At 61.3% G+C, this 27,383-nt stretch overlaps 3 protein-coding genes across 11 annotated transcripts; 1 reads left to right on the top strand and 2 right to left on the bottom strand.

Annotated features, from left to right (window-relative positions):
* Positions 1-464: 464 nt before the first annotated feature.
* Positions 465-6,909, bottom strand: TMEM138 (transmembrane protein 138). 5 transcript variants are annotated; one of them, XM_084893821.1, is made up of 5 exons: positions 6,668-6,909; positions 4,357-4,599; positions 3,247-3,418; positions 2,271-2,346; positions 465-2,067 (listed from the first exon to the last, which is right to left on the bottom strand). In XM_084893821.1, the coding sequence occupies exons 2-5, from the start codon at positions 4,482-4,484 to the stop codon at positions 1,955-1,957; spliced, it is 489 nt and encodes a 162-aa protein (XP_084749947.1). In that variant the 5' UTR covers positions 4,485-4,599; positions 6,668-6,909; the 3' UTR covers positions 465-1,954. The 5 variants fall into 5 exon arrangements, with proteins under 5 accessions (XP_084749947.1, XP_084749948.1, XP_084749951.1 ...); XM_084893822.1 differs by having other exon boundaries at positions 6,602-6,670; XM_084893825.1 differs by lacking the exon at positions 6,668-6,909 and adding an exon at positions 6,234-6,623.
* Positions 6,910-7,018: 109 nt separating this feature from the next.
* Positions 7,019-15,303, top strand: CYB561A3 (cytochrome b561 family member A3). 3 transcript variants are annotated; one of them, XM_084893816.1, is made up of 7 exons: positions 7,019-7,191; positions 10,708-10,790; positions 10,924-11,119; positions 12,155-12,363; positions 12,843-12,997; positions 13,423-13,579; positions 14,137-15,303. In XM_084893816.1, exons 3-7 carry the CDS (start codon positions 10,936-10,938, stop codon positions 14,158-14,160), a joined length of 729 nt encoding a protein of 242 aa, XP_084749942.1. In that variant the 5' UTR covers positions 7,019-7,191; positions 10,708-10,790; positions 10,924-10,935; the 3' UTR covers positions 14,161-15,303. The 3 variants fall into 3 exon arrangements, with proteins under 3 accessions (XP_084749942.1, XP_084749943.1, XP_084749944.1); XM_084893818.1 differs by lacking the exon at positions 10,708-10,790 and adding an exon at positions 8,741-10,031 and having other exon boundaries at positions 7,077-7,191; XM_084893817.1 differs by lacking the exon at positions 10,708-10,790 and having other exon boundaries at positions 7,055-7,191.
* Positions 15,304-16,393: 1,090 nt separating this feature from the next.
* Positions 16,394-27,288, bottom strand: TKFC (triokinase and FMN cyclase). Of its 3 annotated transcripts, none has more exons than XM_084893812.1 (18): positions 27,207-27,288; positions 25,533-25,652; positions 23,498-23,687; positions 23,109-23,219; positions 22,820-23,001; positions 21,297-21,375; positions 20,943-21,032; positions 20,345-20,379; positions 20,184-20,268; positions 19,992-20,081; positions 19,192-19,308; positions 18,754-18,870; positions 18,461-18,598; positions 17,741-17,847; positions 17,544-17,647; positions 17,389-17,422; positions 17,203-17,292; positions 16,394-16,860 (listed from the first exon to the last, which is right to left on the bottom strand). In XM_084893812.1, the coding sequence occupies exons 2-18, from the start codon at positions 25,533-25,535 to the stop codon at positions 16,696-16,698; spliced, it is 1,737 nt and encodes a 578-aa protein (XP_084749938.1). In that variant the 5' UTR covers positions 25,536-25,652; positions 27,207-27,288; the 3' UTR covers positions 16,394-16,695. The 3 variants fall into 3 exon arrangements, with proteins under 3 accessions (XP_084749938.1, XP_084749937.1, XP_084749936.1); XM_084893811.1 differs by having other exon boundaries at positions 26,942-27,235; XM_084893810.1 differs by lacking the exon at positions 27,207-27,288 and having other exon boundaries at positions 25,533-25,735.
* Between the last annotated feature and the right edge of the window lie 95 nt (positions 27,289-27,383).

The raw sequence follows: 27,383 nt of genomic DNA, 5'->3' as shown, positions 1-27,383 counted from the left end.
GTACTTAAAAAAAAAAAAAAGTGTTTTGAGCTGAAACCGGTTTGGTTCAGTGGATAGAGTGTTGGTCTGCAGACTGAAAGGTCCCTGGTTCGATTCTGGTCAAGGGCATGTACATTAGTTGCAGGAACATCCCCGGTGGGGGGTGTGCAGGAGGCAGCTGGTTGATGTTTCTCTCTCATCAATGTTTCTAGCTCTCTATCCCTCTCCCTCTCTGTAAAAAATCAATAAAATATATTTCTAAAAAATAACAATAAAGTGTTTTGATTTTAGAGAGGAAAGGAGGAGAGAAATATGGGTTAGCTGCCTCCTGCACGCCCCCTACTGGGATGGAGCCTGAAACTGGACCAGTGCCTTGACCGGGAATCAAGCTGGTGACCTCTGGGTGCATGGGACAGCATCAACCATGAGCCACACTGGCCGGGCGTGCCTTTTCTTTTCGAATGTTAACATCTTGACAGCACAGTAGATTATTACCGATGGTCTGCCTCACTTTATTCCAGGCTTCCACACCAGGGGTCAGCTCACTGTGGCCAGCTCCTGAGCTGGGGTTGGCTTGCTTTGCATCCCCAATCTAAGAATAGAATGACCTTTGTACATCGCTGAAAAAAAGTTATGCCACATGAAAACATGAACTTCAAACCTGAGTGTCCTAAAGCGGCGTTACTGGGGCACAGCCGTGCTCACCCTTCACGGAGCGGCGACGGCTGCTCTCATGCCAGAACGCCGAGAAGCTGCAACAGGCCAGGGGCCTCAAAACCTAACTGTCCCTGCCTGGTCCTTCACAGAGCGGTTTCCTGGAGGGTGGGCTGAGCGCACGGCCCTCCCGGCAGCCAAGCCTGTGCCAGGAAACGTGCCTGGCTTTCCCACTGACTGGGCAGTCACATGACCTGCTTTGACCAAAGGGAGTCCAAGAGCCAGAACACAAGCAGAGGCTGGATCTGGAGTTTTTCCCTGGGGCTTGTTCTCCGGTTCCTCGGCCACTGTCACGTGAACAGACCTTGGCGGGTCATGGGTGGGTCATGTGAACCTGAGCTGCACAGCCCAGTCATTCCAGCGGAGGCCAGCCTGGGTTAGCCAAGAGCCACGGGTCCCAGGACCATCCATCAGGCTGCCTGGCTGACCCACAGCTGACCAGACTCGTGAGCAAGCCCCACAGAAACCTCCCAGACCCAGTCCGGAGGCCGGAACCCAGCTCGAGGGCCCTGTGACAGGTGGTGGTCATGTGCCGCTGAAGCTGGCGGCTCCTCGCACAGCGTTCTGGCACAGGCAACGGGGGCTCCGGGCACATGAGTTTTAAAAACGTCTTTTGCCAACACAGGCTAAGGAACAGTTCTCTGCTGAGGGCAGTTTGAGGACCTGAACGGGGACAGAGTCTGAATAAAGCATAGAGTCTGAACTCCAGGGGTGGGGCCGGGTGGGGCATCAGGCTACATTTTGAATTTCTGTAAAAATACCTTGTATGGGTAATGGGACTCGATAAATGGTATTATCTGTGCACGCTCTGTGGCCCGATCTGCCCACAGGATGAGGCCGGGACCTGGCATGCCTCCTACCAGGCAGGGAAGCGATCTAGCCGGAAGGATGCCACTGTGGAAAGACTCCAATTTATTTCCTATTTATAGACGTAAGAGCAGAAAGGGCCGTGGGCAGCGGATCTCATGCCCGAGGCGTGCCCAGTCAGCAGCACAGAACACCCCTCTGGGTATTGCTTGGTCCTGTGTGTGGAGCAGAGAGCACCGATGCTGGGAGTTCCCCCCGGATCCAGCGAGAGCCCCGGGGGACGAGGCACGTCCTGGAGTCTGCGCCGGGAACTGGAATCTGCGAGGGAGGATCTTGCTTCCCGGCGGCTGGACACAACTGGCCCGAGCCTGTCGGCCGCGTCCCGGGGCCCAGGCCGACGTCCCCTCACGGAGCACACGTGGCCGCAGGCCGGAGAGGCACCACCAGTGACAGGTCACCTGCGGACCTGCGTGAACTCCTTGCGCAGCCACGCCGAGTCCTGGTAGAAGCGGGGGTCGCCCAGCCGCAGGGCTGTGCGCTTGTAGAAGTAACAGTAGAACACGGCCGCTGCGGGAGCAGAAGGCGGCGCTCCTGAGGAGGTGCTGCGGAGCAGGAACCCCAGGAGGCCGGCCTGCCTCCCGACCGCCCAGGGATCCCCCCGCAGCGGCAGCAGCACCCGGTGCGTGGTGTGGGGCTGACAGGCCGGGGCCCTCCGGCCCTCGCCCAGAGCCGCAGCGGGACCCGGGAGTCTGAGGGTGCTCCGCCCTTACCCAGCCTCTGGAACACAAACAGCGCCTGCAGTCCTTCTGTCCAGACAAAGCGGTTCGAGTCTTTCCAGCGTAAGTTCTGGAGGAGACAGGGAGACGGGAAGGTCAATGGCAGGTGACGCTCCACGGGGGGGGGGGGGGGACTGCAGGGCCCCCGGTTCAAAAGCAGGCCAGTCTCACCCTCCTTCTTCCCACGGCCCGCTGTTTCTCACAGTGCCTCCAGGCCTTAGCTGGAAAGCAAACCTTTAACCCGGAGGGAGGATGTGACCCCAGCTGGTTACCACCTTCACCCCATGGCCCTGGCCAAGAAGGGACACTTGAGCTCAGCGCCTCGGGGTCCCTGCCTTCTTGAGAAGCCCGGGCTCAGTCCTGCCAGCTGAGGGCGCGGGCAGCGCGGGCTTCACAGGACGCGGCCGGGCCTGTTTAGGCTCCAGGACCAGAGCAGGGACCATCTTCTTCAGAAGCACCTGCACCCTGGGCACGGCCGGCTCCTTCCCGCCGAGAAGGTGGCCGCAGTACAGAGGTGACAGACGCCCCTCAGGACGCGCCCTGAGAAACGCTGAGACACCGAGGGAGGAAGACCGTGACGCGGAAGGAACCTGAGCCCGTGAGCACCGGGTCTGCTCTGCGCCGCCTCAGCACCGGGGGCCTCTGGTGGCTGCAGGGGCCGAGGCACAGAGGGCAGGCAGCGCTCTTTCCCATGAGACACCGGGGCCTATAAACTCCCTGGACCAGCACCCACCCAAACAGATGAAAGAGATTCAACTTCCCGCTTTAGCCCCAGTAGACCGGTTTGGGGCGAAGGTGAACTGAATGTTCCAGAAGCTGGTCGGGCTAAAGCGCCCTAGGAGACTCACATACTTTGCCCGGCCACACTCTCTCCACCTCCCCGAGCAGGGTCTGTGCGATGTGCGAGCAGCTGCCGGCCCGAGGAGCTACTCCCGGCCCGCGAAGACCCGAGGCCCCCAGCGCTGCTCACCATGAGCCAGACGTGCAGGGCGATGCTGAGGGCGAAGTACACCGCGGTCAGCACGATGGTCCCTTTGAACTTGTGGAACAGCAGGCTGACCAGGCCGGCCTGGAAGACGAACGTGTTGAAGAACATGAGGAAGATGACGATGATGTTGAAGAGGATCGCGATGTCCTGGATGCTGCAGGCATCAAACACAACAAAGCACAGCGCAGGGCGGCTGAGGAGCGGGAGCGGGCGCCAGTCCCGAGGGGCAGTGCCGCTGTCCTTCTCCCTCTGGGATCCAGGCCTCCCGAGCGCCCCCCCCCCCGAGGGAGCATGCGCTTTGGGCCCCAGATGAGATGGAGCTAAGACCCCCTGGCCCAGCAGCTGTGCAGCCAGAGGAGGCGTCCTGCTCTGCCTCTCCCTGCAGGACCTCCGGGCGCCGTGGGAGCTGGCTCCGCCTCCGCCGTGCGAGCACAGCCTGCCCCTCGACGTTCCCGTCCCCGGACAGCAAAGCGCCTCCTGGACTCCGCACGGCCGCTGCCTCAGGGCCATCGGGTCTCAGTTCATGAGGAAGATGAACTTCCTTTAGCGCCGTGATCTAAAGTGCCCTCCCCCCCTCCCAGCTACTGCGTGTCCACGGCGCAACCCTTACTGCTACGTGAAATGGCCCTTTACAGCACGCGTGTGTGTGCCCTCTCCACGGAACGAACTCCGCGGGAGCAGGCGTGCCGCCGTCGCCACTGTGCGGAGCGCCGACGGCACTTCTCCCGGAGCCGCCTCGTGGCGGCCATGTCACTGTGAAGGGAAACGCCAACAGCTCCCATCGCATGAGATTCATACGTCTTATTAAGACAACTGGCCTTTAACTTGCCATCCTGCATTCCTCATCACGGCAACATAAGACAGTATTTCTGCTCGCAGATGCAGGAAGGGACAGGTTAGCGGCGGACCCTCATTTCTATGGGAACCGCTCCCTGTGTCCCCGACCCTCGCCAGAGGAAGCAAAAGCAGGACTTGTGGCGTCGCTGTGGTCTCATACTTTCTTCCTCATGGTTTTCTATTAATAACTTTGAGTCACGACTGCCCAGGCCTCGCGCCGCTGTGTTCGCAGTCAGTCCCGCCCCCTGAACTCACATGAACAGCACCAGCTGGATGACGGGCGGCGAGCGGAGCAGCTCCGAGAAGGAATTGACGAAGAGGTCATAGGTCAGCAGCAGGAGCTGCAGGGAGAGCACGAGGCTGTAGCCGCTGGCCTGTAGCATCTTCCTCCGCTGTCCGGCCCCGAGGGCACATTCCCCGGTTCCCCAGAAAGCAGCCCTGACCGGCCCGGCGCTGACGGAGAAGATCGGAGCTATTCCTTTTACTGAAGACAAGAGTCTGTTGGAGGAAAAAAAAAGTGGTTAAAAGTTCATTAGTACCATGAGGATTTCCTGAGGACCTGTCACGGGCCAGGCGCCATTCTCGGTGCTTGGATACAGCAGTGAGCAAAGCCAACAAGACCCCAACGAGGCCCGCTTTCTCGGCACCCTCACCCTCTCCCCCAGGCTCCATGCTGGTCGCGTTAATATTTTTTATTTTTTATATATATTTTATTTATTTTTTACAGAGAGGGAGAGGGAGGGACAGAGTTAGAAACATCGATGAGATAGAATCATCAGTCAGCTGCCTCTTGCACACCCCCTGCTGGGGATGTGCCCGCAACCAAGGTACACCCCTCTGACCAGAATCGAACCTGGGACCCTTCAGTCTGCAGGCTGATGCTCTATCCACTGAGCCAAACCGGTTTTGGCAAGGTCGAGTTAATAATACCGACTCTAGTACTAATAATAGTACTAGCAATCCTTTGCATATTTGCTGGGACCAGTCTAAGCATTCCTGTTGTTTAAATCTCACAAGGTAGAAGATACTCCCCATTTTGCAGATGGGACAGCTGAGGTGCAGAGAGGTAAAATAATGTGTCCCAGGTCACACTGCCAGTAAATGGCAGAGCTGGGGTTTGGATCCAGGCAGCCTGGGTGTTCTCACCTGCTGCACAAAGCGGTCTGGTCTCTTATTGCTGACAGGCCGACATGGAACCAGGCGGGAGGGAACATGTGAGCACAGGAGAAGCGGGAAGTGGTGCGGGCAGAGAAAGCTGGGAGGAAACTGTGCTCTCCCGCAAACTGCGTGTAAGGTTATGGGAGCAACACTGGGCACCAGGGAAGGGAAGCTGAGCCTTTATTTCCACACTAGAGGCCCAGTGCACGGAGTTCATGCACTCGGGGGTGGGGGTCCCTCAGCCCGGCCTGCGACCTCTCACAGTCTGAGAGCCCTTGGGGGATGTCTGACTGCTGTGGAGGTGGGAGCGGCTCAGCCATCACTGCTGTGCTCAGCAGCCATGAGCCCAGCTCAGGGCTTCTGGCTGAGTAGTGATCCCCATAAGACGCACTGACCACCAGGGGGCAGCTCCTGCATTGAGCATCTGCCCCCTGGTGGTCAGTGCATGTCATAACAACCGGTTGTTCTGCCGTTTGGTTGATTGGCATAGTAATAGCCTTTCATTGTATAGGAGGATATGACAAGACCCAGAAGTTGCTCTGGGAGTGTCCTGTGACCACTCCCCCTGGATTAAGTTTATAAACAAATTTCAAAATGCTTTGAGGTGACCTGGCCACAGTGGCTCAGTGGTTGAGCTTCTCCTATGAACCAGGAGGTCCCTGCTTGGTCAAGGGCACAGGCCTGGGTTGTGGGCTCCATTTCCAGCATGGGGCGAGCAGGAGGCAGCTGATCCACTATTCTCTGTCATCACTGATGTTCCTCTCTCCCCCTCTGTGAAATGAATAAAAACATATATTTAAAAAATGCTTTGAGGTGTTAGAGATTGAACTAACATCTGCAAAATGCTTTACCATCTACAACTCTTCAGATTTATTACTTTGTTCGTCCCACACCCGCCTGCGCAGCAGCTGTTGGCGTGTACACCCTCCCCATCTCACAGAGGCTCTGAGCCGGGAGACCCTCGCCCACCTCACCTGATGGAGGCCCACCTGGGGGGTGCACGAACGTGGTTTCTCTGAGCCGAGTTTCCTTCTCCATCAAACACTGACAGTGATGGTGTACTTACCAGCCAAGGCCTCTGACCCCGCAGCTCCTCTGCGAGGTGGGAGAGGGACCCCGCCCTCCAGCCCGGGGCGCAGGGTCAGCGCTCAGGTCCTTGGCCGGCGGCAGAGGCGCGGAGCCGGACAAGAGCGACCTCCCGCCCGCCGCCAAGGGCCGCGTGGCCTTTGTCCCGGGGCACGTCCCCTCGCCCGCCTGAACCTGCTTTACAAACGGGGCTGCCCTGGCCGGAATCCAAAGCCAAAGCAATAACAACAACAAGCGCCGACGTCCGGACACTTACTTTCTCTGCAAATCCTCAAGCACGCTCACTTCCAAGCCCAACGCTGGTTGCCATGGGGACACTCACCTGGCTTCCGGAAACCAGTTTCAAATTCCGGAAGTAAGCGGAGGAGGAGGCTTTCCTGCTCGCTCAGTGGTCCGCCGGGTGGCCATGTTGCGGGGGCCTCCGTGTTCCTAGGCCCGCCACCTCCGCGTGGCCTTGCTGAGCGCCAGCCCCTGGCGGGCGGTGTCGCGGGGTCCGAACATTTCGGGGAGTGAGGGGCAGCGTTGCCGGCCCCTGGGTCCCCCGGCTTGGGATGGGGGAGAAACACCCGCGGCGGAAGTGGAATGGGAGTCAGCCTCTTGGCGCGGGAGGAGAGGGAGACTCCGGACTTCATTTCCCAGGCGGCCACGCGCGCGACCGGAAGTGCCATGAGCCTATAAATGGCCGAGGTGGCCTCGCCGGCCCGTCCCAGGGCCTCGGTGCCCGGTGCGTGCGGAGCTCGCGGCCGGTCTGTGTCAATTCACCTGGGATCCTCGAGAACGGCCGCCGGGTGGCAGAGGCGGGTCTCGGAATCCCCAAACTCGGCCGCATCCCACTGTGGTTCGGGGGTGAGAGCCCGGGTTGGGAGTTCTGGGACCTGGGTTCGAGTGCTGCCTTCGCTGCTACCCAGCTTTGCACAGTCGCGGGCTCTCGCTCGGCCTCAGTTTCCTCTTTTAGGAAGTGGACATCGGTGTCCGGGCCCTTCCTCCCACCGGCGGTGGTTGTGAGGACATGGAATCCCTCCCGAAGGCACCGCCCGCAGGTGGAGCCGCGGAGCCGGGCGCCTTGGTTCCCCCCCACCCCCTCGCCATGGGCTGGGGCAGCCTCCGTCTGGCAGGGAGTCTGGGTTGGTCCCCGCAGCCCTAGGATGGTCTCTGGACCCCTGTGCCAGGCCGGGCACAGTCCGAGGGGCAGGTCTGCAGTCACTGGTGCTAAGGAGGGCTTTGCTGTCCACCTCGGGGCTGGAACTTAGGGTCCCTCACTCCTGACCCCTGACTTCACAGGAGCTGCCCTTGGAGGTGGGGAGACCTTGCCACTGAGGGGAATGAACAGGGATTCCTGCACCAGCTCAGCTCCGCACCTGGGCCAAGTCCCATTTCCTCTTTGGAGCCAGTATTTTATTTTATTTTTTGTATTTTTTTGAGAGGACGTGTATGAAAGCTGGGATCCGTGGAGCACGTACGGGATGAGGGTAGACGCAGCAGCAGAAGAGTCGAGGGGGGGCTGCTTTGGCTCAGGAAGGGTGGAGAAAAGGGAGCCTTGGCGACAGGATCAGGTGGTGAGCCCAGGACAAGCTGCCGCTGCCCGCTGCTCCCCTGGTTGCAAGTCCTGTGGGGATCCTTAGAGTGCAGAGAGCAAAAGTACACGCGGAGCAAAGGCTGGGGTGCGCATTCTCCGAGGGGAGCTGCAGGGCTGGGAGTTGTGCCAGGTACCTGAGGTTCTGGGTTCCTCAAGCCCCCACTCCGCCTGGGAAGGGGGAGCAACGACATGACTTTGTCCTTCCATCCGCTTGCAGCTCTAAGTGCTAAAAGTAACATTTACGAGTTTGACAGGGAGCCCCTGCCTGGTCTGAGCTCACTGGGAAGCGCAGGCATGGCTCCCTCAGCTGCACGCGTGCACTCCTCGCTTTGTTGCGCTTCATGGCTGCTGCATTTCTTACAAAGGCGAGGCCCTCCGCCAGCAAAAAAGTTACAGCTGGCTTTCCTGCGACACTCGCCTCGCTGATGGCCTGGAACCAAAGCCACGGTGTCTCCCAGCCCTGCCCTACCGATCCTGCCCCCGGGCCCAGCTGTGTTTGCGCCGCCGAGAATCCTGCCCGGGCCACAGGAGAGGTTTAGGTTGGCAAGTAGACGCCTTCAGTCGGGGTCGGCAGACCTCCCCACAGGCCAAATCGGGCTCTCCTGAGTGGGTTGCGCATTAAATGGTTGAAGAGAAATGAAAAGGGTGCTGTTTGGGGACGTGAACATGACGGTAAACTGAGGCTCGGTGTCTGTCGGTCACGTTTCTTTGGAGCACAGCCTCGTCGCTTTGTGAAGGCTTCGCCGGTGACGGCATCAGCAGAGAGGGTGTCAGGATGGCCTGCCACGCCTGGAAGAGTTCCCATCCTGCCCTGCACAGAAGAGCTTGCGGTCGTCCGTCTGAGAATGGGCCCCCGAGAAGCGAGGGCGGAACCCGAGACCCCGGGGCAGTGAGCACATCTGGACCAGCATGCCTCAGTGAAAGAGAGGGTGCTCTCGGCGTCTGGTGGCCGCTGTCTCCCCCACACACACACACACTCTTCCCTTTTCTCTGCTTTGCTGTCTCTCAGGCAGAGGAGGGCTGTCTGTGCGCTGTGCACTGTGCCCCGTCGGGAAGTCCCTGTCGTCTGCTCCAAGCCCACGCCCGCGCAGTAACGGGCCCTCGGCCAGGGGCGTGGGTCCAGTCCCCTTTGGGTTACATTCCTTTTTCCCTTAACAAAGTGAAATGCTGAACGTAGATGTTGTTTGATGGGTGGAGCCCACTGACCAAGAGCCCTTCCTGACTTAACCCTTCCTCGGGGGCGGAGGGGGTGAGAGGGCCTGGTGACCTGAGGCCCCCGCTGCTCTCGCAGGAGCCAGGGGTCCACTCTGGGCTCCGGGTTGAGGAGGGAGCTGATGGCACGATTGCCTCCTCCCAGCCTCGTGGAAGCTTGTTTCTTTCCCCAGACCTCAGGTGACCCTTGATCAGCGATGATCGCCAGCTTGGGTCACGTGTGAGAGCGCGGTGTCTGTTCCGGTTAGGTGGACAGCTGGCTGGAGAGAGCTGGCCTGGCACAGAGTCAGGGCCACTAAGAGGCCTGGGCAGGCACGAGGGCTGTGAGCTTGAGGTTTCTGTTGTTGTTTAAATGTTACTGATTTCAGAGAGAGAGGAACATCGATGATGAGAGAGAATCAGTGATTGTCTGCTTCCTGTACATCTTCTCCTACTGTGGATGGAGCCCACAATCTGGGCATGTGCCCTTGACTGGAATCGAACCTGGGACCCTTCAGTCCACAAGCCGATGCTCTATCCACTGAGCAACACCAGCTAGGGTTGAGCTTCAGGTTTTTGCTGGTAGATTTTTTCTTAGCGACAACACTGAGAATAGTGGAATACCTTGCTTTCACCACTTCCTTACATTTTCTCATGCCCTCTGACAACCTGTGGTCAAGGAAAAAACTGGCCCTGAAGCCACCCCGGTAAGGGTTTGAAACTCCCTGCTCTTAGTCCTCTGAGCCTCCGAGTCCTCGTCTGTAAAATGGGGAGGCGCCCCTCACAGGGCTGTTAGGAGGAGTCTGTTATCGTGTGCTCGGAGCTGCCTTGTGGAGTTCTGTCCTCACAGCTGTGCCTTTCTGTCTGCTCGGGCTGCCCGCCTCCCAGGCCCCCGCTCCGCAGCGCCCCCGGGTCTGAGGTGAGGAAGGAGAGCGTTCTCTCCTGGGGAGTGCTTGGCTCTTTTAGGGGCCCCCTTTCTCTCTGCGAGCTGGTTCAGACCGAGGGGCCTCACCTGCAGGAAGCCTTTTGGGGAGCCCGTAGGATGGGGTGACGGCGTGGAGAACCGGGCCTGCTCCCTGCACGTTAAGCCTCACGCTCACCTGCCTGCCGAAGGGCACTGCTTGGGGCCTCGCCCCCCGGGCCTGGCACCAGAGTTGCTTTCTGAGTTGTCAGGTGCGGGTGGAAACACAGCGGGTCCTCGTTTAACCCCGATGAGACAGTGCGGACTTCACTCTTGTTTAGAACGCGGAGGCTGGGGCAAAACTGGCTGCATCGTCTCATTTCACCGCAGTTCCATGTCAAGTGAGGCGTGCTGTGCACTCCTGCTTTCTAGACCATGAGTTCTTGCTTCCTCTTTTCTGCTCTGGACTTTCCCCAGAGGAAGAGAAAGCGGAAGTCTCGGGCCTGGGGATTGGCTGAGGCCGCCGCCCAATCCCAGGTGTAGCGTGTGGATTGGGAGGGAAGGCCGCCCACAGAGCTCACATGGGGAGAGCTGCTCGGTAGAAGGGGGAGCCCAGGGCCTCCCCGCCTGGGGTGGCTTCCTGTCCCCTCTTTCCGTGTGGGTCATTCTTTATCCCCGGGTCCTGTGGGCCCAGAGCCCCGGCCTGGCCCGGCCCCAGCAGAGGAGACGCCACTCTGGGCCAGCCCCTGGCCTGCGGGGTGTCCTGCGTGCTCCCAGGTACGGGGTGGGGTCAGTCTCGGTCCCTAATAGGGGTCAGCGCCCACAGGGAGGTGCCCAGGGGGATGAAGCGAAGCGGTCTGAGCTGGTGGGTGCGCTGAGCGGCAGGGACGCTGACTGCCGCTGCTCCTAGGAGCTGGTCGCAATGGCCGAGGGGCGGTTTTACCTGTTTGTGCTGGCGCTGTCGTCTCTGGGCTCTGTGTGCGTCCTCTTCACCGTCTACTGGATGTGGAACTGGCACGGCGGCTTTGCCTGGGATGGCAGCACCCTCATGTTCAACTGTCACCCGGTGCTCATGGTGGCTGGCATGGTGGTGGTCTACAGCGCTGGTGAGTGTGAGGTCAGCGTGGGAAGTGCGCGGAGCAGCCCCTCCCGGGACTGGCTCTGTCCCTGTGGGCTCAGGGCTGTGGGTGTCGGCCGGGTGGCCTGCCGTTGGGCACAGGTGTCCTTGGGAGGAAGCAGCAGTGAGGGTGGGGCCTGTGAGAAGGGCAGCTTCCCGGGTTCTTTCTCTGCGTTTGAAAGGGCTGTGCTGGGAGGGAGGCCATGGTGGGACAGGAGCCTGTGCCTGGCTGTTCAGGGACGCCTCACTCTCAGAGATGGGCGAGGCGGGACTGGTCTGTGAGCTGCAGTTTGCCATCCCGGCTAGGGAGCGGGAGGTGGACACTCTGTTGGCCTAGTGGGCCCTTGCGTAAGGGGTCTGCTTACTCCTGCCGGACCCATCGTGGCCCCAGGCATCCAGAGCTGGGCTTGGGGCCCGAAGGGCCTCCTTCCCCCACTAAAATGGGGGTGGCAGTGACCCTGGTGAAAGCAGCTTACCAGTGAGCTTCAGAGACATCATCCCATTGTGTTTTTACGAGAAGCTTGTGAGGTAGGCTCTGTTGTTAGCCCATTCTACAGATGAGGAAACTGAGATTTAGAAAGAAGATGCAAGTAGCTAGCAGGCAGAGCCAGGGTTTGGACCCAAGTCATCTACCGGTCTGCATCTTTTTTTTTTTTTTTTTTTTTTTTTTTTATCGGCCTGCATCTTGATAATGACTCGCTGTGAGAGTTCAGGTCGATGGAGAACTAGAGACAGTGCTTCTCACCTGCGCAACTGCCTGCAGACCCCCTGAGCATCGCAGTGTGAAGGGCAGGCCCAGGGAACTGCTCCCTTTTCATCTCTGCCCTCCCTCCTGCCTTCACGGCTGGCTGGAGGCCCGGGAATGAGGCCAGGATAGACGACGCCGATGAGTCCTAGCATTTCCTGATCCACGCCCCAGCTTCCCCCTCCCTCGGCGGAGGCTGTGTGGGCACATGTCAGGGTAATCCCCCCACGTGTGGCGAGCACGAGGGGAGGAGCCGAGCCTGGACTGTCTCTCTGGCAGCGTCACTGGTGTACCGCCTGCCCCAGTCCTGGGTGGGGCCCAAGCTGCCCTGGAAAGTCGCCCACGCATCCCTGCACCTGCTGGCCTTCCTCCTGACGGTGCTGGGGCTCGTGGCCGTGTTCAGGTACCACAACAGCAAGCACATCGCCAACCTGTACTCCCTGCACAGCTGGCTGGGCATCACCGCCGTCTTCCTCTTCGCCTGCCAGGTGGGTGCCCTGCCCTCCTCTGGCCCCCACTGCCGGCTGGCAGCCAGGGCACGGGCTGGGGCTTTACTTGATAGGCACCAAGTATTCCCTCTGCTCGTGGCCTGGAGGCGGCATTGCAGGCACCGCTGTGGGTGGACAGAAAGGGCCGTGGAGACGGGGGTCCCGCACCCGCCCTGTGCCCGTCCCCCTGCTGGTCTGCCGTCGCAGGGTCTGTGTGAGCCAGGCCGGAAGGAGGCGGAGCCAGCGAGGATGACTGTTCTCGGGAGAGGGGCTTGTAGCTACGAGGTCATGGAAGGTTCTTGTTTGTGTAGGAGAAGCAGAGCACAGTGAGGACCCAGAGGTGCTGGGGCAGTTCCCGGTGGGAGGTTTGAGATGGGAGTGAAGGGAGAAGGTCCCTGCACAGCCGGAGGCGCCGGGGGTGGGGTGACGGTGCCTTTGGTCACAGGCGGGTCAGGTGCTTCTCCCGCGTCCGTCCGCAGTGGCTCCTGGGCTTTGCGGTCTTCCTGCTGCCCTGGGCGTCCCTGCAGCTGCGCAGTCTCCTCAAGCCTGTCCACGTCTTCTTCGGAGCCTCCATCCTCGCTCTGGCCATGGCGTCTGTCATTTCCGGCATCAACGAGAAGCTCTTCTTCAGCCTGTGAGTGGGGTGGCCCCTCTGCGTGGAGGGGAAAGAGCGGGGTCTTCAGAAGCTGGCTCTGTGGGCACAGGGCCCTCCCGGGGGGCCTCAGGCTGGTGTGCCCCGATCGGGAAGGCAGTGGCCTGTCTTTGGGAGGAGTTGGTAAATGGCCAGTAGGTATTTCTCCAGCATCAGCCTGACTGAGCACTGCTGGGTGCCAAACTCTGCAAAGCCCCTTAAATGTGGTCCTCGGATTGCCCCATGGCATCGAGCCCATGGTCAGGGCCACGTAGATATGAGGGCCGAGGCCCAGCATTCCGCTCAGGGAGGGCGCTCCGCAGGGGTTGGTGCTGGGCTCAGCAGCGTCAGCACCTCTGTGCGTGGCCCTGGCTCTCCCGCCGGGCGAGAGCAGGCGGAGTCTCAGGCCCACACGCTGTCCCCTTCAGGAAGAATGCCACCAGGCCGTACTCCAGCCTGCCCGGCGAGGCCGTCTTTGCCAACAGCACCGGGATGCTGGTGGTGGCCTTCGGGCTGCTGGTGCTCTACCTCCTGCAGGCCTCATCCTGGAAATGCCCGGAAGTGGGGGTCACAACCGAAGGACAGGTGCGGCTGGGGAGGGCGGGTCTAGAGAAGGGTCACCGGGGAAGGTGTGGGCCTTACTAGGAAGACTAACCCAGGAACATATGGGGTACCAGCAGCTGGAAGTGGGGGCACTGCTGTCAGCAGCCCCCAGCCCAGCCATGGGGCAGATGCAGGCTCCGGGGCTCCTGGGGGCCGGTGTTCTGGGAGCGGGTGGGGGTTCCTCCCTCCCCAGGTTCTTGTGGCTTCAGGAGGGCAAGTGTGGCCCTCTCCTCCCCGGGGGAGCCTTGGGCGTGAAGGGGGTGTCGTCACTTGTGCATTCCCAGCTCAAGGCTGGTCTGGCAGGCGCTTGGTGACAAGCTGAGTACTTGGAGCAGGTTCTGCCTGTTGGCCACCCTGTATCTGGGCGAGGAGGGGCGAGGGGTGAAGGGGGTGTCAAGCTGAGGGACTTTGGGCTTCCCTGAAAGATGTTGTGAGTTGGGGACTGAAGGTTGGGGCCTGTGTGAACAGCTCAGACCTGGTGGCACCCGCAGGCCCAGGCCATTGAGTTATGCCATTAACCTGTGCGCCTGCTCTTCCAGCCCCTGCTGCGTGAAAGGGAGTGAAGCGAGAAGGGACTCAGGAGCGGCCGGTGCGTCTGGACTCCCTCCGAATCTCTGCTCCACCCGGGGCTCCCACCTCGCCGCCCGCGGGCTGCTCGCCGCCATGTGCTGCCTAGTCTCTCCTCTGCACTCCTTCCTGGCGTCGGCTTCTGAGGCCCTCCCTTTGCACAGGCCCCCTGCCCGGCCGCTTACACGCCTGCTCCCAGCTGAGCCAACTCCTTAGACCCTGGAGGTGGGGGGAAGTCCCATCAGCTCAGATGGCTGGACTCAAGCGCATCTGTAACTTGAACGAGTGGTGACTTGCCTGCCCGCTCTCCCGTGGAACATGTGCATGGCATTTAGGCACCCGCCATGGCTGGCCCCTGGACGTGAGGCTGGGCGGGAGCATCAGGGTGAAGGGAGGCAGGGGTGGCGAAGCAGCTCTGCAAGGAAACTGAGGCGCTGCCTGCTCATGTCTCGAGTCCGCTGTGACCGTGTGGCTCCATCACTTCCCGGTGCTGCTACAGCTGGGACCTGGATCCCGGCCTGTCCCCGTCAGGCAGCCCCAGGAGCCTGGGAGCCTGCTGCCCCCAGCTGTGCCGGCGGGGAGGCCGGCAGGGGTGCCTTACTCTCCTTCGTCAGGCTGGGGCCATCACGACACGACTGGCGTTGGGGTGCTTTGTCCCAGCAGAGCCGAGGACCACGGCCACCTTCGCCCGTGTTTTCTGCTGAGCATGAGCCTCCTGCCCCCACAGTGGTTGCTCGCAGGCCGCGGCCCGCCTTGTGCCTCAAGCCAGCCGAGCTTCTTCAGAGGAATGGGGGAGGGGCCTGGCTCCTCTCCTATGGGCTGGGGCTTTGGCTTTCCCTGCCTCCTCCAAACGAGTCCTGCTGGGTCCCCGGTGCCACATGCTGTGCACAGACCAGCAGCATGCCGCCTGGGGTCCGGGGTGTGCTTCTTCCTCTCTGGCCGTGGCGATGAGGCCGACTGGCCACCGACCTCACAGGCCAGATGCCGCAGGACTCCGCTGGACCCTCTGGTGGCCAAAGGCTCAAAGCCACTGCGGTGACTGCCAGGCAGCTTGTCACGTGACCCTCCTTACCACCAGGGCAGGCATTTCACCTGTTTGTAAAGCCTGGTTTTCATTAAATACATTTTTAAAGCTCAAAGCCTCTTGTGCGGGAATGAGATTGGCTAAGTGAGCGCTGGGCAGCTCAGGACAGTTCTGACCCTGAGGCCTGGAGAGGGACAAAGCAGACACCAGAGGCCCACTGACTGCCGCTCCTGCTGGGTGGCCGTCCCTCAGCGAGTGGCCCTGAGCACTGGGATCACAAAGAAGGACGTGCTCCCTGGTGTGTGCTCGCACACACTTGCCTGAGGTCACCTGACAGGAAGTGGTAGTGCTGGGCCCACCGGCAGGTGTCTGATGCCAGTCCCCTCCCCGGCTGCTGGGTGTGCGTCTGCGCACACTGATAGCTGCCTCGTGGTCGGGGACCGGGGGTGGGGTGTGGGGGGGTGGTGGCTGGTGCTCAGGAACCCTGGTTGAGTGAGGCTGCAGCCAAGTTGGGGTGTGAGTGATGGGGCCTCCAGTGTGACCAGCTGTGCATGTACGTGGTAGAGCAGGACCTGGATGCTGGGTGCAGACACCAGTGGGAGCAGTACCCGCAGGGCGTGGGCCCCGGACTGTGCTGGGGCTTCACATCAATTCCTTGGACCCTGTTCCTGTCCCCACAAGACGGGCACCATTCTGTTTCCCAGACTCCAAGGGGCTAAAGAACAGGCGTGAGCCGCTGTAGCTGGTTTGAAGCAGAACCAGGACCTAGCCGTGTCCATGTGAGGGCACTCCAGGCCTGTGACCGCCCCGCACTGAGCACGGGTCGGGTGTGCGCTGTCCTGCCACCACGCACGGGACGCGGCCGTGGCCCGGGATTGCTGAGAGCAGGGCTGGCCTGGGTGCGCTTTCTGCGCCACCACCCGAACGACATGGTGGCTTCTTTCCCTCCGGGCGTCCCATTTGCCCACTTGATGCCTGAAGAACCAGGGCGCTCTGTGAGTTCAGTGCGGAGGAAAGCACACCGTTGGGTGGCGTGCGTATGGGGAGGACAGGACTGAGGTCCAGTGGAGCCAGCCCAGCTGTGCAGGCCTGGCCTTTGCGTCTCGGGTGGAAAGAGGGGTCACCTCGCCCGGGGCTGAGCGCTGCCCCGGCAGCAGAGGGCCGCTACTCACACGCCTGGAGACGGCCTCAGAGGCGGCCGAAGCTCTGGTCTGATGTGATTTATTAGCTGCTTTTCACTCGGGCACAGGCTCAGCAATGCCAGTGACGGCTGTGCTGCCCCAGGGACACGCCCACCCGCTGCTGAGGCCCAGGCAGCGGGGCTGGGGCAGAGTGGGAGCCTGGGACCCGCCCTCCCTGCGCAGGCAGTGACCCCTCTGGGCCTACAGTCTGCACTGCAGCCGCTCTGGAGGCTGGCAGTGGTTCCTGCTGAACTCAGAGGATGGGTGTGCGAAGCGAGGGCAGTGGCTGGTGGGAGGCAGAGGGAAGTGGCAGGCGGCCTCTGCACTCACTCGCTCTCCAGGTTCTGCAGGACCTGCAGGATGGACCGGAGAATGGCTGCAGTGGCCACTGCCCCGGGGTCTGGCTGGTCGAGCTTCATGGAGCTGATATAACTGGCTCTCCCAACTCCAGCCGTCATGTTCTTGGTGGCCTGGGCCGCAGCTTCGGCGCTCTGAGGGGGACGGAGAGAAGCAGGGTTAAGGACAAGCCTCCGGCCGCCTTCCTGCCCTGAAGCAAGGCCTGGGCTTGGGGGAGGCCCTGGACCCTCCTGTCCCGCTCTGCCAGCACCTCTGTACTGTCCCAGGGCAGAGCGCTCACCTCCCACCTGTCTGCAGCAAGGCCCGGGGCCCCACTCACTGCGGACCTGCTGTGCCCAGTTACCAAGTGCGGCTGTTACTCTCCAGCCTCTCTCCCCTCTGGACAGGCTCATCTCTTCTCAGAGGAGGGAGCCGAGCACGGGAAGGGTATTGACCAGCTCCCAGCCTGTCCCCCGGGTGGCGGGGCCTCCACTCACCTCCACTGCCTTGGTCAGGATGTGGAACAGGTTAGCCTGTGGGTTCCTCAAGGCTTGGAGCTCCTGTCCCGCCGCCCAGAGAGAATCCAGCTGGACAAGGGGAAGGTGGGGGTGAGCACAGGTCCTTGCACAGGGTGGCCTTCAGGACTCTGCCATCCAAAGGGGAAGGGCTGGGCGCATACACACCATAGTCCTGTCTCCTGGGGCAGCCTTCCCATACCTGCGGGGAGAGAACGGCGGCTCACTGGAGGGGATGCTGGGGTGGAGCAGGGCCTGGCTGGGAGCAGGTGACATCTCCTCCCTCCCCGCCCACCCTGGGCTGGGGCACAGGCTCCACTCACTTCCTCATGGCCTCCAGGCCGGCGTCCATGGCAGCAGACCAGGCTGGGAGGTCAGTGCTGGCCTTGAGGGGCTGGGCCGCTGCGGTCAGGAACAGGCCGTAGAGCTGGGAGGACCACAAGTTTTTACCTTCGGGCCGGCCGTGCCGCAGCCAGCCCAGGCCCTCTCAGCCCTCCGCCCCGGGCACTGCCGCACTCACGGCCCCCGACGAGCCTCCCATCTTATCCAGCAGCAGGAGGGACAGCTGGGAGAGCAGCTTGGCAGGGTGGGCGGGGGGTGGGCACTCTCTCAGCCACTCCTGGATCGCTGCAGGCAGAGCGGGGGGAGGTCAGAGGCCCTCCCTCCCAACAGGCACCCTCCCCACAGCAGGCAGAGGGAGGGCGGGAACCCCAGCTCCCGCTCTCTATCCCGTGTGCAGGGCAGAGGCTGAGGAGCGGCGGGCGGCAGGCCTCCCGGCCAGGCCAGGCCGATGCTCCTCCTCAGCCGCCACGCCGTCCTGGGTCTTGTACTGGGTACAAGCCACGAGGGCTGCGCTTCTCATCCGCTTTGCTCGCTGCTGTCCCGCAGCTGCCTGGCCCCCGACAGGCACTGGGGTTCCTGATGCTGCTGGACAGTGAGGGTGCCCTCGCCCAGGAACGTGAGAAACGAGGACTACGGAGCGAGTTCCCTGGGAACCTCGTCTCACTGTGAGAGAGACATCTGGCTCTACAATGGCGATCCCCACGCCTGTAGCGGTGACGGCCTATTCTCCATGAAAATGGTGGATGGGGCGAGGTTTTGTGCGTGACTGCGCTTGGCAAAGGAGGAGTTGACAACCCATGCCAGCGCTCCGAATGTTTCTGAGATGGTTCTGGTTCATCAAACACCCAAATCGCAGAAATGTGACCGAGCCCCTCGCTGCAGGGGTCCCTGCACCCACCTCGGGCAGCGCGGCTGTGGGTGGTCCCGCAGTCCCCATCGCCGGACACACGGTCCAGGGTGTTGAGGTGCTCCTCCATGTCCAGGAGGGTAGCGCACACCTGTTCCAGCACGAGCGCCATCCGCTTGGAGCTCAAGCCTGCAGGGAGGACAGCGGGGGGAGGAGCACCTGGCCCTTCTCAGAGCTGACTTGAAGGTGTGGGAGATATGGGTGTTAGGGCCCCTGCACACCCCTCACCCTTCAGGACTCAGGCCAATGCCTGGGTCGCCTGCCCCAACAGCAGAGCTTGGTACCTTCTACAGTGATATCAGGAGCCTCTGCAGGTTGGGAGGGGGCTGGCCGGGTCCGCTTCTGCCCCGTCACAGAGACCTTGGGAATGTGAGGCCAGGCCGATGCGGTGGTCTCAGCATCTAGAGTCAGCAGGGTGACTTTCTTAGACATGGGGTGGCTGGCCAGAGGTCAAGTGGGACCTGATTCCCCCTGGTGGCCAATTCCCTTCACCTCAAAAAGCAAGTACCGAGTACCTGCTGGGTACAAGGGAAAAGGGGCTGTCCCTGGGGAGGAGCCTAACACCAACTCCTCCAGTCACGTGAGAGCTGGAGAATCAGAAGGGCCCTCCATGGGGCCTGACGGTCATGGTTCATCAGACCTCTGCTGGGGTCTCCCCACGGCCCCTGGCCTTCTCCAGCTCCAAGGAGCCTGGCTTGGATGGCCCGGGCTGTAGGTCTCACCTATCAGTTTCAGGCGGGACTCATCCACGAGCAGGAGGGTGAGAGAGAGGCCAGGCATCTCCAGTGCTGACATGAAGGTGCCCACCAGGGCACGGGCAACCTTCACCCCGCGGCTCTCTGCAACAGCAAACCACGGACGTCCCTGAGGAAAGGCCACGAGGGCGGTACTTCCCCCAGAAGAGAGAAACAGGGTAAGAGAAAACCAAGGGCTCTGGACGCGGGGCCCCGAGGCCAGCAGGGAGACGGCCAGGTCTGCTCAAGGCATCCCTCCAATGCCCCGAGTCACACGTCCCCTGCCGTGTCCCCTCTACAGGGCAGATGGGTCCCTGCAGGTCTCATTTGCTGAGCTCTGCCAGGTGCCAGGCTCTGTGCCAAGTGATTATGCATGTTTAGTTTCATTTAATCTTCACAGCCGCCTAGGAGGCAGGGACCATCCTTACCCCCTACGCCAGGGGCAGGCTCCACACTCACAATTAGGTGGAGAGTGAAGCCCTAGCTCAGGCTCGTCTGACTGCACAGCCCAAGCTCTGGGCCATCACAAGACCCCACCTCAGCTGCTCTTTTCTTTTCTTTTTCAAAACAAAATTTGTATTGGTTTTTCAGAGAGGAAGGGAAAAGGAGAGAAATATTGATGTGACAGTGAGACATAGATCGGATGCCTCCTACACACCCCCTGCTGGGGATCGAGCCTGCAACCCCGGCATGGGTCCCACCAGGAATCAAACCGACAACCTTTCTGTGCATGGGATTATGCCCAACCCACTGAGCCACACCAGCCAGGCTGGAGGGAAGAGGCTCACCCAGAGTGCGGATGGCTGCGTCGGCCACGATGCCCAGCTCCAGCACCGACAGGCCGCCCAGGTTGTTCACCACCAGCACCACCGAGGAGCCTGTGGGCAGATACTTCGCCGTGAGCCTCTCTGGGCCCCTCACCCGGGGGGGAGGCGTGGGATGGGGGTCGGGCTGGGAGACCAAGGAGTAAGCGCCCTCACCGGCCTGCACAGACACGTGTGACACGTTGGAGGCGTTGGTCATGTGGTCGAGCATGAGCCTCACAATCTCGTCGGCGGTTGCCATCTGCCGGAAGGACCCGGGAGTGAGCTGTGCCCGAGGCCTCGGCCTTAGACCAGCCTGGGCCGGGGCGTCCACCTACCTTCATCCGGCGCACGCCCGCTTCCCCGTGGATCCCTGCGGACAGAGCAGCCATGCTGACGTGTTTGTACCGAGATTGGCTTGGAACTAGCTCGGGGCCGTGGAGGTGGGGAGTGGGTAGAAACGGGCAGGACAGTGAAAACGACACGGTTTCTGCCCTCCCGGAGCTTGGCTTGTGGTAGAGAAAGCCATGAACTGGACTCGTAACCAGCAAAGAGCTTGAGTGAGAGGCAGTCAAGCAAGGAGACGTGAGCCTCCGCCCATCACTTTGGGAGCACCAGGCAGGAGGGAGTGCGCCGCCTCGGAGGGCCCGCGGGAGGAGGGCAGCCTGTGCGGAGACCCTGGAGGGAGGTGAGCAGGGGCAGGGAGGGGGGCAGTGCCTGGACGGACGGAGCCTCCTCTGGCGGGAGCCTGGGTATGGATGGCAAAGCAGGTAGAATGGACCGGTGGAGCCCGAAGAGCTTCAAGTGCCCATTTAAAACCACAAGCACCCATGGGACAGCTGCGGCTCAGCGGGAAGGACGGGCGGAGGGCTCCCGGGGCATTGTGGGTACAACCCAGGGAGCAGGCGCGGCTGGGACGGGGGGGCCAACACTCACCCAGGCCCAGCTCTACCTCATCAGCGGCAAGTTCAAAGTTGGGTCTGGAACCAGGGACACTGCAGGAGGACAAGCTCAAGCCCAAGGTTCCTGTGAGAGAGGAGGTGTGAACGGTGACGGCCCTGCACTGGCATCGGCCAGGGCAGCAGGCTTAGGCAGGCAGCCTCTTCACCTTGGATGAAGAGAAACCTGGCTCTGGGACCCAAAGTTACTAGTGCCCCTGGCTCCCCCAGGGAGACCCCTCAGCCCCGGGAACACTGGGCCGGCCCTCCTAGGCAGCCGCTGGGAACTGCTCCCGGGCCCAAGGCAGCCTTCCCCGCCCTCCCCGCTTCCGACCCCTGGGCTGGCACTCACCCATGGCCTTGGCAGCCACGCTCACCCGGTCTTTGATCTCCTTCAGCGGCACACCGGCCTCGGCCAGGGCACCCGCTATCTGTGTCCACACAGAAAGAAGCCCCCCAGGGACAGGAGTCACTGTGGCGCTTGGGGGCTGGAGGGACTTTGGGCAGTGCCACATCCACCTGGCCCTGGTAGAGGGCGAACGGCATATCCCTGCGCTCACAAGGACCTGCCAGGAATCTTTAGCAAACAGTCTGTTGGAGCCAGAAAGAACCCTACCAACGGAGAAATGGGCCCAGAGAGGGGAGGTTTCTTGACTAATGTCACACAGCGGGCTGATGGCCAGTTTCCTGATTCCCAGTGTAGAGTTCTTTCTCTGGGGCATGTATCCTGCGGCTCACTTTTAACCCCCCCCCCCAATATCCATCCACCCACCCACTCACTTTTTGCCAAGCGTCTAGTACAGTAGTTCTCAACCTTCCTAATGCCGCGACCCTTTAACACAGTTCCTCATGTTGTGGTGACCCCAGCCATACAATTATTTTCATTGCTCCTTCATAACGGTAATTTTGCTACTGTTAATGAATCATAATGTAAATATCTGTGTTTGCCGATGGTCTTAGGCTCTACAGCAGCGGTTCTCAAACTATGGGTCGCGACATAGATAATTACATTACGATTCATAACAGTAGCAAAATTACGGTTATGAAGTAGCAACGAAAATAATTTTGTGGTTGGGGGTCACCACCACATGAGGAACTGTGTTAAAGGGCCGTGGCATTAGAAAGGTTGAGAACCACTGATCTAGTATGTGCTCAAATGGAAGTGACTCGCTCACAACCCTCCCTGGAAGGGACTGGTGTGGGAGGAGCTGGGGGAGAACGCAGATGGCACACTCAGTGGGGGAGGCGGACGCAGTGGCAGTTCACGGAGGAGGATGGAGGACAGAGCAGGGCTCTCACCAGCTCAGTGTGGGGGAGGGAAACCTCCGGATGGGAGACACCAGAGCTGGGCCTCGGCCGAACAGGAGGGTTAGCCAGGCCAACTGAGTTAGATGGACAAAGGGCTCTGACGGCCGTGGGTGCAGCATCAGGCAAGCCCCAGAGGGGCTGCTGCACGGAAATGGTACTCATGGAGCATGACAGCATGGTGGGGATGATGGGACATGAACTGGGAAAGTTCAGGGAGGAAGCAAGCGTGTGGTGGGTGCCAGACCATGGGACTGGGCTGCCTCTAGGAGCCCCAGATGGCTGTCAGGAGGCGAGCAGCCTCATCAGACACCCATCTTCCGAAGGCACTTCTGGCTAGCGTGGGAACAGACTGGAAGGGGAGCACCCGGGAGCGCGCTGACCGAGGCCGGGGCGGGGGCAGGCTGAGGAGGATGTGCGTGCAGAGGCACCAGGAAGGCGGCGTGGCGGGTGTGGGCAGGAAGGGAAGGCCTGGGACAACACTGAGATGCTGGCTGAGGCGGGAGGGGGCACTGGGAAAGGCATGGCCTCCTGTGGGTGGGGTGGCAGCAGGCTGGGCGGGAACCTCACCTTGTGTATGAGCACCACACCACAGAGCCCCCGGCGGCCCGCCTTCTTCACCGCCGTGAAGGCACAGTCGTCCCCGATGACCACCATCTCCACGGGGATGCCCTCAGCCTGCGCCTGCTCGCGGGCCAGGCCGAAGTTCAGCCGGTCCCCAGTGTAGTTCTTCACGATGAGGAGGGTGCCCGCTGAGGGAGCAGCAGCAGGGCCCATCGGTGCTTGCCCTCACCCCCCCCCCCCCCCCGTCCCCCCAGATTGCCTCCTGGCAGCAGCCCCTCCTGCACCACAGGCTTACCCGTGCCCGCCTGGGCCACTGCCCTGATGGCTGCCAGGATGCTGCCCACTGCTGGCGAAGCGAACACGGCTCCTGCGATGATCCCCGTCAGCATCCCCTTCCCTATGAACCCTGTGATGGGTGCGAGGATGCTGGGGAGGGTGCTGGAGGAGGGTGCTGGAGGAGGGTGCTGGGGAGGGTGCTGGAGGAGGGTGCTGGGGAAGAGTGCTGGGGAAGGGCGCTGGGGAGGGTGCTGGAGGAGGGTGCTGGGGAAGGGCGCTGGGGAGGGTGCTGGGGAAGAGTGCTGGGGGAGGGCGCTGGGGAGGGTGCTGGCCTGCATTCTGAACTTCCTACCAGCCCCAATGATCTCCTCAGAGCCCCCACCTTCACCTCTGGCCGGGGACACTCACCAGCGTGGGCAGGCTCATGGCCGGAGCCCCCACCCGACAGCAGGGCCACCCGGCCCTTGAGGCTGTCCAAGTCGAAGCGGAGGGCCACGCGGTGGCCCTGCAGGAGCTGCAGGTTGGGGTTGCAGGCCACCAGGCCAGCCAGGGCGTCGTCCGCACAGCCTGCCACTGAGTTCACCAGCTTCTTGGAGGTCTACGGGGAAGGCGCTTTCAGGCACTAGTCAGGTTGCTATGGCCACGACCCTCTTCCACACCCATGGGGACTCCAGGGCCACAGCACCTGGGTGTATTTTATCAGGGGGGTGTTCTCTTGTTAATCTGTATCTTTTGCCCTTTTGAAATGTTTTGGATTATGGCTTAACTTTATCCTGAAGAATGGCTTCTACACAAAGAAAGGGGGGGATATGGAGTCCCAGAGGGCCAGGGCCAGCCGGCCTGAGTTCCAGGGGCTGACGGGCGCAGGACGACGTGGGGGGCAGGGCACAGCAGTGAAGGTTGGGTTCTGCAGGCACAGGACGCTGGGATCCAATGCCAGGCCTCCCTGCCTGGCTATGAGGCCTCGGGGAAGGCAGCTTGCTGTGCTGAGCTTCAGGTCTCCCTCTGCAAACTGGGCCTTCCCAGGCGCAAGCCTGTCACACAGTGAAAGCTGAACACAGGGAGCTACTCCCTCTTCCAGAAAGCTGTAGCTAGCTGGAGGAGGCCTGCGACCAGGCAGCTCCTGCTTTTTCCCAGGGCGAGTGGGACTAGGGCCCCAGAGGGCCCCAGAGGGCCGGAGGCGGGGCAGCCTGCCTCTGAGCCGGGCCCTGGCAAGGTGCACTTCCTGAGGCTCCTCCCTCAAGCCTATGAGCAGCAGGCTCCTTTGTGTAAACTTTGACCTTGCCTGGGTCTGGCAGGGACCAGAGCCAAGCCACCTGCTGCAGGTCAAGGGGACAGATACAGGCCTGTGGGGAGAGAGCAGAATAACGAGATCTGCTCCACTCTGCTCCATGGCCGAGAGCCAGGCGGCTTTTGGGTGCTTTTGAGCTTGTCTTGTTCCTGTTCTCACGATAGAGGAAGCGTTATCTCGGTGGGGAAACTGAGGCACAGTTAAGTGACTTAGCCCAAGACCGCACGGTCAGCCAGTGTCTGCCTGGCTCCAACGCAGGCTCCATTTTGCTGCTCCACGCTGCTCTCCCTGGGGCTGAAGGGAGGCTGCGAATGGCAGAGGGCTCGCCCACCAGGGATGGCACAGGCAGCAAAGCTGTAATTGGTCTCCGCTCCAGCCCAGCCTCCAGCGCCACCCCCACCCTCCCAAGAAGGTGACCCCCACGCCATCGCTGACAGCCTGTCCTGCCGGATTTGCAACCATCCCCACACCAGAGTCAGAGGAGGCATTGGGGCCAGGCCCATCCTGGTTCCCTCGGCCTGAGGGCATCGTGCCTGGCCCCAGGACTCCATCTGATAAACACCCAGGGCCACCGCCTGGAGGGTTAACCCGCCTCGCTCTGCGAGGAGCGAGACGTTCAGAGAGATCGAGGTGCACAGCTGGTCAGGGAAGCTGGCACTGGGACCTGGTTCTGTGCGAGGCCTGCTCTGGCGCACATCGTCCTGGAGTGGAGAGGGAGCAATGCCCAGCAGTGCTGAGCGTCCCAAAGCGAAGAACACCCCCTCCCCACCTCCTCCCCACCCCTGTCCCGCGGGACCAGCCCACACCAGCCACGTCCTTCCTCAGGGTCCCTCTGTAGCTGGGAGAGGTCTACTCCAGTGTAGGTCACTGTGACTGTCCTAAAGACACGACCAGACCAGGGGGCAGGTGGGCCTGGAGGGCCTCAGAGGCTGCAGCCCCGGCCTGGTTGAGACTAGCTAGGACATGGAGGGAAGCAGAGTCCGGGCCCTGAGAGGGACCCTCTGTCTTAACCTCTATGAGCCGTAGGAGGCAGCAGCATATCTTGGTCAGAGTGTAAGGGCCTCCAGGGTGCCCAGGGCTGGCATGGCCCCTGCCCCGCCATGCCCCGAGCCCACAGTGCCCTTCCCCAGGCCTGGCCCTCCTGAGACTCACCATGGTGGGAAGGGGCTGAAGCCAGCAGGCTGAGGTCACACCTTGGCAATGAGCTGCCGGAGGACGGGTGGCCCTGTGGGTGCTGCCTGGGCCTGAGCTCGGTGCAGGAGGCAGTGGCACCTGAAGGACAGAGGACGTGCCGCTGGAGGTGCCCACAGCCTACTGGCACAGTCACGCTTCCAGGCCCTCCTAATTAGGGAGCTGCCCCAGACTTTGAGCCAAGTCTAAACTCCAACACGTGCGCTGGGGATGGAGTAGAGCATGGGGCGGACCAAGGTTCACCTGAAGTGGCTGCCAGGAGGCAGATCTGCCCACACTGGGCACAGGGCGGTCTTTACACCCCAGAGAGCACCCACCTCATCGCCACAGGGCGAGATGAGCCAGAGCAACACCCTCTCCTGCATGAGCATCGTGTGCAGTGAATACAGTCACAGGGATGCTCACGCCCTGGCTCTGGGTGCTGTTGGTATCAGACCAAGAGGAAGGCAGCTGAGCTGTGAGCACATTTTACTTCTAGGACTGACTCCGAAGCTCTAGAGCACTGGTTTTCAACCTTTCTAATGCCTCGAACCTTTAATACAGTTCTTCTACAGCAGCGGTTCTCAGCGGTTGAGAACCGCTAGCAGGGTCGCCTAAGACCTTCGGAAAACACAGATATTTACATGATTCATAACAGTAGCAAAATTACAGTTATGAAGTAGCAATGAAAATAATTTTCTGATTGGGGGTCACCACAACATGAGGAACTGTATTAAAGGGTCGAGGCATTTAGAAAGGTTGAGAACCACTGCTCTAGGGAATTGTTCAAGGTCATGCTAAGAGCCAGGACTTAAACCCACGTCTAGTCTTTCCACAAAGCCTGTGTTCTTCCCACTGAGAATTCAATGCCTCCAAAGTCAGGCAGAGTCCCTGGTGTGGGAAATCACCCATAGCTCCACGCAGTTCAGCCCTGCTCAGAGGTGTCTTGGGAGCACTGAATGAGTCTGCAATGGGAAGAGTTACAGGCCAGGCAGGCTCTGCGCCTAGTTCTGCCTTTGCCTCTGGGGGATCTTAGGTAAATCAACGCCCTGGGGGGGCCTCAGCTTCCTCATCTGTAAAATGGGGCCTCATGATCTGTGGCTTTCTGCTGGTGCTGCAGACCACGTGGTCCCCCAGCCACCTGATCTGGGGAGGCCTATTAAGTTGCAGAGCTAATGACTGCCTTTCTGGGTCATTAAGGTGCTCCTGGGAAATTCTGGTTTTGTAGGAGATCAGAATTTGCACAGCAATAGGGGCCCTTCAAAAGTTCAAGGGGGAGAGGTGAGCCCCCTGGTGTCCCCCCTCCCCAAGGTGAGAGGCCATTCTGAGGTTAGGAGAGGGTCAGCTGGGTTTGGGGGACCTGGGAGGGCTATGGGGAGGGAGGCACGGACCTTGGAGCTGTCAACTCCCTTCCCTCTGGTTCCAAAGAATGGATCTCCCGAGGGCGGGGAGGCACGGAGTCGGGTAGGACCGGGCCTGGGGCAGCGCTTCCGGTTCCAAAGAATGGATCGCCCGAGGGCGGGGAGGCACGGAGTCGGGTAGGACCGGGCCTGGGGAAGGGGGAGGGAGCGCTCTGGGAGGTGGGGGGAGGTCGGCGGGTCAGCGCTGAGGGCGTCGGTGCAGCTTCCCACCCCTCCTCACTCCCCTGGCACCAACCCGCCGACACCAAGGCTTCTCGGGGACCCACAAAGGGCGCCCTCATCCGGGTATTCCAAGCGCCGGCGGCCCGCGGAGGGGCGGGGCCTCCGGGGCGGAGCCTCCTCTGATTGGCCGTTCGGGGCGCCGGGAGTCCTCCAGGAGGCCAGGGGAAGCCGTCCCGTGATGCCCCGCGCC

Source organism: Pipistrellus hanaki, assembly GCF_964339955.1.
Source record: "Pipistrellus hanaki genome assembly, chromosome: 9".
Classification (NCBI taxonomy): Eukaryota; Metazoa; Chordata; class Mammalia; order Chiroptera; family Vespertilionidae; genus Pipistrellus; species Pipistrellus hanaki.
This window is presented reverse-complemented; position numbering and strand designations above follow the sequence as displayed.

Coding starts and splice junctions, on each gene's coding strand:
- CYB561A3 (XM_084893816.1), top strand. CDS start 10,936: ATGGCCGAGGGGCGGTTTTACCTGTTTGTGCTGGCGCTGTCGTCTCTG. Junction 12,998..13,422: donor GAGAAGCTCTTCTTCAGCCT/GTGAGTGGGGTG, acceptor TGTCCCCTTCAG/GAAGAATGCCACCAGGCCGT. Junction 13,580..14,136: donor GGGTCACAACCGAAGGACAG/GTGCGGCTGGGG, acceptor CTGCTCTTCCAG/CCCCTGCTGCGTGAAAGGGA.
- TKFC (XM_084893812.1), bottom strand. Junction 23,220..23,497: donor CCATGAGCCTGCCCACGCTG/GTGAGTGTCCCC, acceptor CACCCATCACAG/GGTTCATAGGGAAGGGGATG. Junction 20,269..20,344: donor CGGGCGTGCGCCGGATGAAG/GTAGGTGGACGC, acceptor TCCTTCCGGCAG/ATGGCAACCGCCGACGAGAT.
- TMEM138 (XM_084893821.1), bottom strand. CDS start 4,484: ATGCTACAGGCCAGCGGCTACAGCCTCGTGCTCTCCCTGCAGCTCCTG. Junction 3,419..4,356: donor ATCCAGCTGGTGCTGTTCAT/GTGAGTTCAGGG, acceptor TGATGCCTGCAG/CATCCAGGACATCGCGATCC. Junction 2,068..2,270: donor GTTTGTGTTCCAGAGGCTGG/GTAAGGGCGGAG, acceptor CTGCTCCCGCAG/CGGCCGTGTTCTACTGTTAC.